The sequence below is a fragment of the Macaca thibetana genome, chromosome 19 (genome assembly GCF_024542745.1).
Source record: "Macaca thibetana thibetana isolate TM-01 chromosome 19, ASM2454274v1, whole genome shotgun sequence".
NCBI lineage: Eukaryota > Metazoa > Chordata > Mammalia > Primates > Cercopithecidae > Macaca > Macaca thibetana.
Window position 1 is genome coordinate 46,281,963 of NC_065596.1, and position 13,400 is coordinate 46,295,362.

At 51.5% G+C, this 13,400-nt stretch overlaps 2 protein-coding genes across 20 annotated transcripts in view; both read right to left on the reverse strand.

Annotated features, from left to right (window-relative positions):
- The window catches only part of ATP1A3 (ATPase Na+/K+ transporting subunit alpha 3), a 193,556-nt gene that overhangs the window by 158,255 nt on the left and 21,901 nt on the right, over nucleotides 1-13,400 (reverse strand). The gene's annotated exons all lie outside the window — the stretch shown is intronic.
- The window catches only part of POU2F2 (POU class 2 homeobox 2), a 75,822-nt gene that overhangs the window by 29,027 nt on the left and 33,395 nt on the right, over nucleotides 1-13,400 (reverse strand). For 7 of the 19 annotated variants that reach the window (XM_050768449.1, XM_050768442.1, XM_050768447.1 and 4 more), the window contains exons 2-5: nucleotides 7,301-7,366; nucleotides 7,134-7,168; nucleotides 6,917-6,973; nucleotides 2,034-2,150 (exon numbers count right to left, since the gene is read on the reverse strand). In XM_050768449.1, coding sequence (XP_050624406.1) covers nucleotides 2,034-2,150; nucleotides 6,917-6,973; nucleotides 7,134-7,168; nucleotides 7,301-7,366 — 275 coding nt within the window. Of the gene's footprint in view, nucleotides 1-1,492; nucleotides 1,987-2,033; nucleotides 2,217-6,916; nucleotides 6,974-7,133; nucleotides 7,169-7,300; nucleotides 7,367-13,400 lie in introns of those variants that run through there. The other 12 variants (XM_050768440.1, XM_050768436.1, XM_050768435.1 and 9 more) reach the window with 5 other exon arrangements.

Here is a 13,400-nt window from a genome sequence, read left to right on the forward strand (position 1 = left end):
GCCGTGGGCCCAGTTTACAGAGTGTCTCCAAAGAACCAGGCCCAGTGGAAGGAAGTTCTAAGGAGGCAGGTATCAGCTCAGCTTTAAGGAAAGTCCCAAATAGAAGCATTGGTCAAGAATGGAACAGGCCATTATTGGGGTGAATCGTATCAAGGGAACAGCCTCACCAGGGCTGGACAGCTCCCTGCATGGACAGCATCTATATCTAGGGTTCTGTGGAAGCAGTTGGATGGAGTAAGAGAAAAGCCTTTTGTGGAGCACTCACTGAGGGAAATGCTAGGCTAAGGGAAGTTTAACAGGTGGCTTTGCTGTAGGGCTTCCTAGGACCTTCACTGCCCTGAAATGTGGCCACAACTCTAAGGCTTGTGGAAACCAGACAGACAACATGAATGGGTGACGTGGGAAGGGGTGGACAGGAGTGGGCTGGAGACAGCTGCCCTTCGGAAGAGGAAGCCTACTCAGCTCCCACTCTGCTCCCCTGGCTGTCCTTATGGGAACTCTATTGGCCACTGTTAGGGGTTAAATTGTGTCCCCAAAAAGATATGTGGAAGTCTTCACTCCTGGTGCCTGTAAATGTGACTTTATTTGGAAATAGGGTTGCAGATGTAACCAAGTTAAAATGAGGTCATCGGAGTGGGCCCTAAACTAATGACTAGTGTCCCTACAAGAAAGAAAAATTTGAATACAGAGACAGGTGCACAGAGAGAAGATGGCCATGTGACAACAGAGGAGGCAGAGATCAGAGTCAGCCATCTACTAAGCTACGGAACACCAAGGATTGACAGCATCATCGGAAGCCAGAAGAGTCAAGGATGGATTCTCCCTGGAAGCCTTCAGAGAGAGCATGGCCCTGCCGACACTTTGAGTTTGGACTTGTGGTTGGAGACAATGTTTCTGTTGTCTTAAGCCACCCAGTTGGTGGTATTACGTTATGGCAGCCCTAGGAAACTGAGACAGCCACTAATTCATGATTAACTATGGACTAGCAAAAGCTCCAGAGTCGGGCAGGTGATGCAGAACCTCCTAACTCATAGATCACAGGCCCCTTTTTTGGAAAGAGCATCTTGTTGGATGAGCCAGGGGACACGATGAGGGTAGGGCACTCATTCTTATTCTCAGCCTTTTGTTTTGTATCCACATGGTACCATTCACGGGAGTGACTCCTGGTTTCCTTACCTGTAAGTTGAGGACAACAATCTCAACCTCCCAGGAGGCTGTGAACTCCCAGCGAGATGCATAGCAAGCACTGCCCCCAACACACCACCAGAGGAAGGATTATGATGTGGGATATTCCTTTCTGTGAGCCTCACTTTACCCTACTGTAAGATGGGATAGCAACATCTCCCAAAGCTTCCTAGGGTTGCTAGGAACTGCCTGGCATGTGGCTGGTGGTCAGAACAGTCCATGTGGACCAGTCAGCCCCTTCCCGCACACTCACTGTTTCTGCATGTCCTTCGCTGCAGGGAGCCTGGTCCCCAGTGGCTGCCCTTACCTGTGCTGTGAGCTGGATGGGTTGGGACAAGGTGAGCTGTGGGGTCCCAGGGGGCTGGCTGGCAGGCTGTGGTGGTGGCAGGTCACCCCCCCCAGAGGAAGCTGGAGGCTGCGAGGTCGAGGAGGAGGCAGAGGAGGAGGAGGAGGAGGAAGTAGAGGAGGCGGAGGCGGAGGCGGCGGCGGCGGCAGCGGCGTTAGCAGCAGCGGCGGCACTGGACTGCTGCACGGCGGCGGCCAGGAGCTGGGCCTGGGCTTGCTGCAGGAGGAGCTGCTGCTGAGCTGGCATCAGTGCCGTGAGCTGTGGGGTGTCGGGGACAGCAGGAGTCGGAGCAGCGGGTTGAAGAGGAGCAGAGAAGGCAGAGAGGGGTTAGTGCCTAAGCCAAGCAAGTAAGGGGACAAGACCTCCTGGAGGACAGAAGAGGGCAAGAGGCAGGCGTGAGAGAGTGGCTATGGCCTTGGTGGAACAGTTCATCCACTAGCCCTGTAACAGATGAGGGGTGGCTGGTTTGTCCCCTCGTCCCCATCCTTCCCTGAGTACTTACCCCAGCTAGCTGGCTGCCCGTCAACATGAGTTGGGCCTGGGGCAAATGAGGCTGGGTCGGCTGCGGGGGCAGGGGTGCTGCTGGGGCTGAATCGCCACTGGGGTCTTCAGCCTTGATCTGGGGGGGAGAGAGGCAGGGTCCGGGACCCCAGAATGTTAAGTGGAGGCCAGAGAGAATGCCCACCTGTGAACCAAAGAGAGGGCACATGTGTGGCAATGGCAATCAGGCTGGCACAGGAGGAGCAGACTGGGGTGTGGATATGAGGGTGTGGCCTGTGGTCCTGCACTGACCGCTGGGAGCTTCAAACCACTCCTCTGGCCTCAGTTTCCTCATCAATCAGATAGGGCTAACACAACACCTGCACCCAAACTCCCTACAGGAGAAGTCCCCTTTGCAGAGCGCTTTTCCACTCCTGAGAGTCAGTTTCCCTGTCTGTAAAATGGAAAATAGTGGCCGGGCATGGTGGCTCACACCTGTAACCTTAGCACTTTGGGAGGTCGAGGTGGGTAGATCACTTAAGGTCAGGAGTTCAAAACCAGCCTGGCCAACATGGTGAAACCCCATCTCTAAAAAAAAAAATAGAAAAAAAGGAAAATAGTCCCACTGGGCACCTGGGAGGTCAAATAAGCGGGTTCTGGGTCCTACACCCTTCATCTGTATCACACAGAGGTGCATCTCTCTTGCTTTTCTTTTCCTTTTTTTTTTTTTTTTTTTTTTTTGAGACAAGATCTTGGTCTGTTGCCCAAGCTGGAGTGCAGTGGCATGATCACAGCTCACTGCAGCTTCTACCTCCCAGGTTCAAGCAATCCTCCCACCTCAGCCTCCCGAGTAGCTGAGACTACAGGTGCCTGCCACCATACCTGGCTAATTTTTAAATGTTTCTGTAGAGACAGGGTATCATTATGTTGCCCAGGCTGGTCTTGAACTCCTAGGCTCAAGCGATCCTCCTGCCTTGGCCTCCCAAAATGTTGGGATAACAGGCATAAGCCACTGCACCTAGCCAGGTGCATCTCTTATTTGTCCAATGAAGTAAGACTTTGTTGGAAGAAAAGGTTTTTGGGTATAAGAAAAACCACCACCTTGGAATCTGGGCTACAAACTCAGAAGCTCACAGAAATGAGCACAAATGAACGACAGGAGTAGGGGTGGATGGAGGTGGGCTAGAGAGAGTGCCTGCCTGAGTGGAAGTCTTATCTGGCTCCTACTCAGCTCCTGCTGGCCACTCTTTTCAAAATCTAGAACAAAAATACTGGCAGAATAAGCAAAGCACAGCGTTTGTCCTGCACTGTGGACAAGCCAGATGTCGCCCAGGAAATGCCAGGCTTCAGCCTCCGCCCCTGAGGTCCGCAAAGCCTCTCCATGTCTCTCTGAATATGATATGGACACATCTGCACCATACACACAGAACAGACCACCAGCATGGAGCCACCCTGGCCTCTTCCGCTCCTAGGTAAAAAGCCAGACAACAGCAGCTGTTGGCCGAAAGGCCTATTGGCTGAAGCACACACAGTGGTGGGAGAAGGCATGGCCTGATGGATTACATACCCTCAGGCCTAAAGTGGACAGTGGGATCATCCTTCAGCCTGATAGCCCAACACCATTTTGTAAAAGGAAGCCCAGAGAGGGAAAGCAACTTGGGCAAAATGACACAGCGTGTTGGCAGGGGGGTGATATTTGAAATGGGGACACAGAGGCCAAGGAAAGGCCAAATAATAGACAGTAAATGGCATGTCCCAAATTATGGAATATAAGCATTAGAAAGTTTAAGAGCTACAGAGGCCAAGTGTGGTGTAATCCCAGCATTTTGGAAAGCCGAGGCAGGAGGATTGCTTGAGGCCAGGAGTTTGAGACTAGCCTGGGCAACAGAGCAAGACACTGTCTCTTAAAAAAAAAAGAGAGAGAGAGAGAGAGGTTAAAAAAAAAAAAGAAAGAAAAAGAAAGTGCTGTAGAGATGCAGCATGAAATGACACTGAGTATGAGAAGTCAGGGTAGTGGCTATCCCTGGCAAGGGTATTAAGGGCCTCTGGAAGGTTGGTCGTGCTCTGCTTCTTGATCTGGTGCTAGTGACATGGGTGTGCTAAGTTTCTGAAAGTTCGCAGTCATACATTGAAGATCTATGTGTGTTTTTAATGTGTATCATATTTTAATACAAAGTTTTTTAAAAAACAGGCTGAGCATGGTGGCTCACCCCTTAATCCCAGCACTTTAGGAGGCTGAGGCGGGAGCGTCACTTGAGGTCAGGAGTTCAAGACCAGCCTGGCCAACATGGTGAAACCCTGTCTCTACTGAAAATACAAAAATTAGCCAGGCATGGTGGCACACACCTGTAATCCCAGTAACTCGGGAGGCTGAGGCAAGAGAATCACTTGAACCCGGGAAGTGGAGGTGCAGTGAGCCGAGATTGCGCCACTGCATTCCAGCCTGGGCAACAGAGCGAGACTCCGACTCAAAAATCGCTTGAACCCAGGAGGTGGAGGTTGCAGTGAGCCGAGATCATGCCATTGCACTCCAGCCTGAGCGACACTGTGAGACTCCATCTCAAAAAAAAAAAAAAGCTTTTTAAAAATAATGTTGAATGCCATGGTAAGTACACTATTCCCTTTTCAGTGCTTTTTCATTGTTTCTGGTTATCTTACAGTCTCTGACTAGTGCTTGAATGTCTTTACCATCTCTCCAATACTAGCTAATCTCCACTTTTATTTTAATTTAATTTTTTTTGAGACAGGGTCTTGCTGTGTCACCCAAGCTGGAGTGCACTGGCACCATCATGGCTCACTGCAGCCTCGACTTCCCAGACTCAAGCGATCCTCCTGCCTCAGTCTCAAGTAGCTGGGACTACAGGTGTGCACACCCAGCTAATTTTTGTATTTTCTGTAGAGACAGGGTCTCACTATGTTGACCAGGCTGGTCTTGAGAACTCCTGAGCTCAAGCAGTCTACCCACCTTGGCCTCCCAAAGTGTTAGGACTACAGGCTTGAGCCACTGCACCTGGCCTAATCACCGTTTCTTTTTTTTTTTTTTTTGAGCTGGAGTCTCCCTCTGTTGCCCAGGCTGGAGTGCAGTGGTGCGATCTCGGCTCACTGCAACCTCTACCTCCTGGGCACAAGCAATTCTCCAAAATGCCTCAGCCTCCCAAGTAGCTGGGATTACGGGCACTCACCACCATGCCCAGCTAATTTTTGTATTTTTAGTAGAGTTGAAGTTTCATCTTGTTGGCCAGGCTGGTCTCAAGCTCCTGACCTCAGTCCGCCTGCTTTGTCTCCCAAAGTGTTGGGAATACAGGCATGAGCCACCGTACCCAGCCCTAATCTCCTCTTTTAATAAGCAGAGAACAGGCCTCTGAGGTTTAGACCCTTCGGCACACAAGAGACTCTGGGTAAATTTTAATAATCATCGTATTTATTTCCGTGGCAAGTGATTCTGGTTTTCCATTTGTGAAATTTCCATTTAAAAAACATTTATTTAAAAAGCTGTTGAAAAGCAAGCCAGTTCATGAGCTGGTAATTGTTGAAGCTGATTGATGGCTATCTAGGGGGTTTATTTTCATTATACCCTTCTCCCTATTTCTGTATCCACTTCACATTTTCCATAATAAGGTGTTTTTTTAAAAAATCGAGCCAATTAACAAAATTATATGTAAATAGTTGCACACAGTGGTCTTATGCCTGAGACCGTGACAGGAGCACATGAATCACTTCAGTTAGGGAAAGACTGAGACAGAAGAGATGGAGAGAAGCTGAGCGGCAAAGGCCAGAGAAACAGGGCGAGTTGTGGACAGAGCCCGAGGCCAGGAAGGGGAGGGAGAAACCTTCTTTCCCTTGGTCCCACTGGCATCCCCAAAAGAAGAAAGCCTGCTGCCAGTCTGAGAACAGAGTGGAAATATCTGATTCAACTGAGGACAGGGTGGGGGCAATGGATAGACGCTGTGCTCTGAGGGCTAAGGCAAGAGCCAAACCTGCCATCAGAGGGTCAAGGAGGTCAAGATCGAGAGCCCGTCTCCACTGGATGCCGTTCAAAGTGCTCAGCACAGAAGCAGGACACCCATTCACAAAGCACTTTTGTCCTCCCCTCTCACGGCGGCAGGGGGGTACACCAGACATGGAGGCAACCACAGAGGCCATCCCATCCGACTGCCCCCTCCCCCCTGACCAATGATACCAAAGAGGAAACTGAGAGGCCCAGAGAGGGGAAGTGACTTTCCCATGGTCACAGAGCAAAGCTGTAGCAGGGTGGGGAGCAGTTCCCAGCCTCCCACCCCATCCCTCAGCCACCGCTGGTCAGGGTCTGGAGTCTTGCTCACACCTTCTCTGCCCGCACATCCAGTGCTACCTTCAAGCCTCTGGACCTGCCTGATACCCCTGGACCAGGATGGAGGGTGGAGCCCGGGGCCCAAGCAAACCCCAAGAAGCCCAGAATGCCAGGCACAGGGCCCCATCTGGATGTGGAATTTGCACTGCCTGGCTGCTTCCGGCCTCCCTGTCATTCTCTCCTCCTGCATCCCTACAGCTATCCTCAACTGGTGCCAGCCCCCCACCCCCACCTCAGCTGGCCACTAAATGTGTATATTGGGGGACAGGGGGTGGTGCAGGCCCCTGTTGGGTCAGGGAAGTTGGGATGGGGGCGGGCCTTTGGCTTCCTGTTGTTCATCGCCCTGGGGCTCTGGGGGGGATTTCCCTGGCCACCCCCACCCCCTAGGGAAGGGGAAGGAGCCTGCGTGAGTCACAGGCCTGGGGTGGGAGCCCAAGAGTGAGAAGGGGCGGGAGGAACCTCGTTACCAAGGTACCAAGGCTCAGTGCTCTCTCAGCCCTGGGACTGAGGCAGGCCTCCTGAGGACCCTCTTCCAAGCGCTGCCCGCTTCCCTGGCTGTTCCGACAGGTGCTTACCTTTGTGCTGGGGCCAGTTGGGGACACAGAGAATGGGGAGGTCTTATTCTGGGGGTTCTGCAAAGAGAAAGTAGGGGCAAGGGGATGGGAATAGTGCAGTGAAGCAGCTTCTGACCACCCCAGCTCCCTGTCCTCCTACCACAGGTGGCACACAGCCCCCTCTGACCCCTCTCCCCATTCCTCCCCATCCCCTCCCGCTTATCCACTCCCTCCTAACCTGATGATTAGTGTCTGGTCCATTTCTTTCAGTGTCTGCAAAGAGAGGGAAAGGATGTGCTGTCATCAGCCACCCCCACCACACCTATCCCCTCCCAGCCCTCTTCCCATCTGCCCCACTTCCCCTGCCCATGGTGACCCCTGCCCCCCTGCTCCCTGCCCACCCACCTGTGTGCTCTGATGGGGAGTCCAGACCTTGCTTCTCGGCCTCCAGGGGCTTAGACATTCTTATTTCTGGGGACAGAGGAGGAATGGAAGTGGGGTGAAGGAGGGGAAGCCAGGAGGGCTCTCGGACCCCCGTTCCACCACACTCCCCGAGCCTTTCCCCCAAATTCCCCCCTTACCCCCAGCCACCTTGGAAGTGTCTCTTCCCAAGAGACATGTCCTCCGTTCTGGGCCTCTGCCCTCCTCTGGCAAGATGAGACACAGCCCTCAAGCCTTGGGGGATCTGGCCTTATCCTTTCACTCCTCCAGAAAGTGACAGAGGGGTGTTATCCACAGTGCAGCATAGGGCAGGGCAGGAGGTGGAAGGTGGTCGTGAGAAGGTATCAGCTGCCCAGGAGGAGGCTGGTGACGTCCCAAAGGAGGGAGAGCAGCCTTGGGCCTCCTCCTGCGGCGGGCCGCCCAGGCTCCCGTCCTGCCCTACCAGGTTTCGGGTGAGACATGTTTTCCACTCTGAGTGGGGCCTCAGAGATGTGATGGGGCTGCAGCGTCCCCAAAGGAGGCAGTTGTCAGATCTCTGAGTGTGTGTGATTCAGCCACCCTCTGGCCCTCTCCCCACCCCACCACTTTCCCCGTCCACATCTCACTCCCACCTGGCCTTTCTTCTTATGTTTAAGCACACCCGCCTAGCAGATCCACCCTGATCCTCTGTAACCCCAGCCCCATTCAGCTCTACCCCTGAGCTTGTCCTCCAATCGAAACCTGATCTGGGACTTCAGGCTTGAACCCTCAAGCCTTAAGTCCACCCCTGTAATACAACCCCATTCTATAGCTCCCTAGGCCCAGGAAATGAAAGGAGGCAGCCAAGGGAGGGTGGCAGGCAGCAAGCTGGGCACCAGGAGACATAAACCCACGTAGACAAATGCCTGTCCTCAAAATGCTCCGATACTTTTCACAGAAAGGCGAGTGCTCACCAGTGCCAAGCACAGAGCTAGATATGACTCACAGCTCACATTAGTGGTTAGTGCTAATATTACCATGTTTTACAGAGGAGGAAACTGAGGCTCCAAGAAAGGATGTCACCTCCCCAAAAGCACGGCAAGACAGTAGACATGCCCTGACTGGACCCCTGGTCTTCATGACTCCAGGGCTCCTACTTGTAATCAGATCCACTGTAGTCTAATGGCCCCAGTCCTGACTTCCAGCCATCTCATCTCCAACAGTCCCCTCGCCCAAGCTCATCCTGAAACTGAATGCAACCCTTCCTGGTCCTCGACCCCAGGACAAATCTGGGCTTCAGCCTGACCCATCCTTAGTTCACTTACTCCACTTACTCACCTTGAATCCCAAGTTGTGCCCAGATGGTTCAAGTCCTTCATCTGACCTTGATTCCCAACTGTACTGAGACCCTGTCCCTGATCCAAACTCTTCCCACAACTCACTCCAAAATCCCTACCTAAACCATGACCCCACCCCTACTAAAGGAGCTGTCCAGCTCTAGTGTGCTCTGCACCAAGATACTTAAAGAAGACAGCTAGGCCAGGCACAGTGGTTCACGCCTGCAATCCCAGCACTTTGGGAGACTGAGGTGGCCAGACCTCTTGAGCCCAGGCGTTCAAGATCAGCCTAGGCAACATGGAGAAACCCCATCTCTACTAAAAATACAAAAATTAGCTGGGCACGGTGGCATGCACCTGTAGTCCCAGCTACTGGGGAGGCTGAGGCAGGAGAATTGCTTGAACCCAGGAGGTGAAGGCTACAGTGAGCTGTGACTGCACCACTGCACTCCAGCGTAGGTGACAGAGTGAGACCCTGTCTCAAAAAAAAAAAAAAAAAAAAGAATGGAGCTAAAGTGAGGGATAGGAAATAGGAAGAACTCAGCAACTGCAAAAAAAAAAAAAAAAAAAAAAGTCTAGAAATCTTGCAATTGAGGATTATTCAATGTGAAATGCTGCTTGAGTTTTAAATTCCTAATTAAAAAGACAGGTCGTGCATTGCTGGTAGGAGTGTAAATCGATACAAGCTCCATTCAGAAAAGTTGAAAAGATGCCCTCTCCCTAAGATGCAGCACGTCCACTCCTGGACATCTGCCCAAAAGAAACACGTGTCCTGCCCATCAAAGGACATAGGCAGAAATGCTTCTGCAGTCTTTTCATAACAGCCCCAAACTGGAAACAGCCCAAGGGGCCATCAACAGGTGAATGGATAAACAAAATGTGGTATGTCCATACAATGAAATACGCCACAGTAATGAAAAAGAACAAACTCCTGCTTCATACACATGGCCGAAGCTTGGAGACATGAGGCTGAATGAAAGATGCCAAACACAAAGGCAGACGTAATTTATGATTCCAATTACAGGAAATTCAAAAACAGGCAAGCTGATAGCAGATGATCACGGTCAGATGAGTGAGCACCTTGGGGGTACTGACTGGGAAAGGGCATGAGCCTGCAGCAGGTGAGAAAGGATCTTGTTTGGTGGTTACAGGGTCCTTACATATGCAAAAATTCATCAAGCTGTACACTTAAAATTTGAACACTTTACTCTATATACATTATGTTTTAACAGCAAGAAAACATTTAAAAGCTAAAAAGCAAAAAAGCCAGCACACAGTCCCATTAAATGCACACTGCACCAAGGCAGGTAGATAACTTGAGGCCAGGAGTCTGAGACCAGCCTGGGCAACATAGTGAAATCCCCGTCTCTCCAAAAAATAAAAAAGTTAGCCGGGCATGATGGTGGTGGGCACCTGCAGTCCCAGCTACTCAGTAGGCTAAGATGGGAAGATCGCTTGAGCCCAGGATGTTGAGGCTACAGGGAGCCGTGATTGCACCACTGCACTCCAGCTTGGATAACAGAGCGAGACTCTGTCTCAAAAAAAAAAAAAAAAAAAAAAAAAAAAAAAAAAAAAGATGCAGCCTGCTGAGGGTGGGGGTGGGGAGTGGGTGCCCAGGATGCTACCAGAGCTCAGGTCCTGTTTCCTGGCCCTGGGGACAGGGCATTAAATGGCTACTGATACAAGATATAAGAAGGACAAGAAGGGAGCTGGGCGGCAAATGTATCCTGACTCTGGAGCAGTAAAGGAGGGAATCCTGCCTGATCCTAGCTCTAATTCACCCAGACCTTAGCCCTACTTCAGACAACCACTAACTCTAACCTGGTCCTAAATCCCACCCCTGCTAGCATTCCTAAAACTGCAGCCCCAGCCTCCTCTGGCCCCCTTCCCTCAGGCGGAGCTCCACATTGCCTCAGGGCAATCCTTTCCTGGCTCCTCCCTATCTCCTGGAGAAACAACCAGGCTGATGGGCCTGGCCTCCAGGGGTTGGCCCACCACCCTGTACTGCTTTTCTCTTGCAGCTCATGCACCGTGCTCTTCAACCACGTTGAGCATCTCCCCCTGCTTGGGGGTTCTGCTTGACAGACAGCAGACTGTGCAGGTTCCACACTCCCAGCTAGCTGGGCATCCCTCTCCCACCCACAGATCAGGCCAGGCTCAGACCCCACTGCCAGCCCAGCAAGTCCACACTCATCCTTAGCCTCTGCTATGGGCTGAGTTGCATCTCCCAAAATTCATACACTAAAGTCCTAATTCCTGGTACCTCAGAATGTAATTGTATTTGGAGATAGGGTCTTTAAAGACACACTTAAGGTAAAATAAGGTCATTAGGGTGGACTTACTGAAATCTGACTGGCATCCTTTTAAGAAGAGGGGGCCGGGAGCAGTGGCTCATGCCTGTAATCCCAGCACTTTGGGAGGCCGAGGTGGGCAGATCACCAGTTCAGGAGTTCAAGACCAGCCTGACCAACATGGTGAAATCCTATCTCTACTAAAAATACAAAAATTAGCCGGGTGTGGTAGTGTGCACCTGTAATCCCAGCTACTCAGGAGGCTGAGGTAGGAGAATCGCTTGAGCCCGGGAGGCGGAGGTGGCAGGTGGCAGTTAGCCGAGATCGCACCACTGCACTACAGCCTGAGTGGCAAAGCAAGACTCCGTCTCAAAAAAAAAAAAAAAAAAAAAAAAAGAATAGAAAGAAGAAGAAGAAGAAGAAGAAGAGGGAATTAGGTCACAGATGGGAACAGAGGGAAGACCATATGAAGACCCAGGAGAAGACTAGCTGACCACAAGCCAAGAAGAGAGGCCTTGGAAGAGGCCAACCCTGCTGATATCCTCTCCTCTTCTCTAACTTACAGCCTCCATAATTGTGAGAATGAATTTCTCTTATTTCAGTCACCTAGTCTGTGGTACTTTGCTGTGGAAGCCCTAGCAAACTAAGACAGCCCCTCACAGCCCCTGCCCTCCTGCTGTCCCATCCCTGAGCCCCCAGCTGTGACCGTCTGTGTCCAGGTTCCTTCCCCACAAGACCAAGGCAACAGGCCTGGTCTGACTCATCACTGGGTCCCCAGCATCACAAGCCCAGAACGGGTTGTAACTGTTTGCTCAATGTCCCTCTCTGCAGCAGTCTCTGTCTCCTACTACTCCCCATCCCTGTCCTACTGTCTCCCTGCTATTTATTTTATTGTATTTATTTTTTAAGACAAGAGTCTTGCTCTGTCAGCCAGGCTGGAACGCAGTGGCACAATTACGGCTCACTGCAGCCTCGACCTACTGGGGTCAAGCTATCCTCCTGCCCCAGCCTCCTGAGTAGCTGGGACCACAGGTGTGCACCACCACATCCAGTTAATTAAAAAAAATTTTTTTTTTTTTTTTGTAGAGATGGGTCTCTATGTTGTCCAGGCTGGTCTCAGACTCCTGGGCTCAAATGATCTTCCTGCCATGTCCTCCCAAAGTGCTGGGATTACAGGTGTGAGGCACCAAGCCGCACTCTGCCATTTAAAACATTTCCTGAGGCCTTGGCATGGGCTGTTCCCTCTGCCTGGAACACTGTTCCCCAATCTGTCTACATGGTGACCCCCAACTCATCCTTCAGAACCCAGCATAAGCTCTGTTTTCTTTTCTTTCTTTTTTTTCTTTTTTTTTTTTGAGATAGAGTCTCACTGTGCTGCCCAGGCTGAAGTGCAGTGGTGCGATCTCGGCTCACTGCAAGCTCCGGAGGTCTCCCGGGTTCAAGCAGTTCCCTGCCTCAGCCTCCCAAGTAGCTGGGATTACAGGTGTGTGCCACCACAACCAGCTAATTTTTGTATATTTAGTAGAGAAGGGGTTTCACTGTGTTAGCCAGGATGTTCTCAATCTCCTGACCTCATGATCCGCCCGCCTCAGCCTCCCAAAGTGCTGGGATTACAGGCGTGAGCCACTGCGCCCGGCCATAAGCTCTGTTTTCTATGAAACAACCACCTTGATGCCTCCAGCTACCAGCCAGGTCTCTCTCCAGCTCCCCCTACCCTAGCACCTCCCCTTGTCACTGTCTTAGACGCTGACTGTAGCTAGCCGGGCCCCAGTATGTCTCCCCTATCAGACCGGGAATTTTTCAAGGGCAGGTCTGATCTCAGCTTCTTAAATACTGCCCAGCAGAAGACATGTGGATCAGTGGCCCCAAGGTCCTGATCTCCCTCCCCCAGGCCTTTGCCTCTGCTCCTCTCCCACTTGGTTGACCCTTTCCTTCTCTACTGGCAAACTCTTGCTCCTCTTGAAGGTCCAGCTCACATGTCACCTCCTCTGTGAAGTACTCCCTGATTCCCCAGATGGTCAGTGTCTGTCTCCTCTGGGCTTCACTGCCCCTGTACTGTTCTCCATCACATCCTGATCATCCCGGGCAGAGACCTCCACCCCAACTGTCGGCTCCACAGGAGCCCAGGCTGGAGTCATTGCTGCACAGGCCTAGGAGTATGTCTTTGGAATGAATGAATGCATTAAAGAATCCCCTAACTGACCAGGGCCCAATCCTGTCTAAAACAAACCCCTATTGCTACTGTCACCCAACATCCCCAAGAAATCTTAACTTAAATCTTTAAGGTAAGATTTCCTCTGCAGGGACAGTGGCTGGAAAGACAAGAATGGTTTGAGGGAAAATTTTTCACCATTCTGTTACCCTTATTCTCCCCAAATTCTTCCAACCACTCCTACATATCCCTGCATACCCACTGCCCTACACTTGGTTGGGCCACAACAAAATGGCCAACTGCTACCCTTTGTCCTTTCTCTTTCC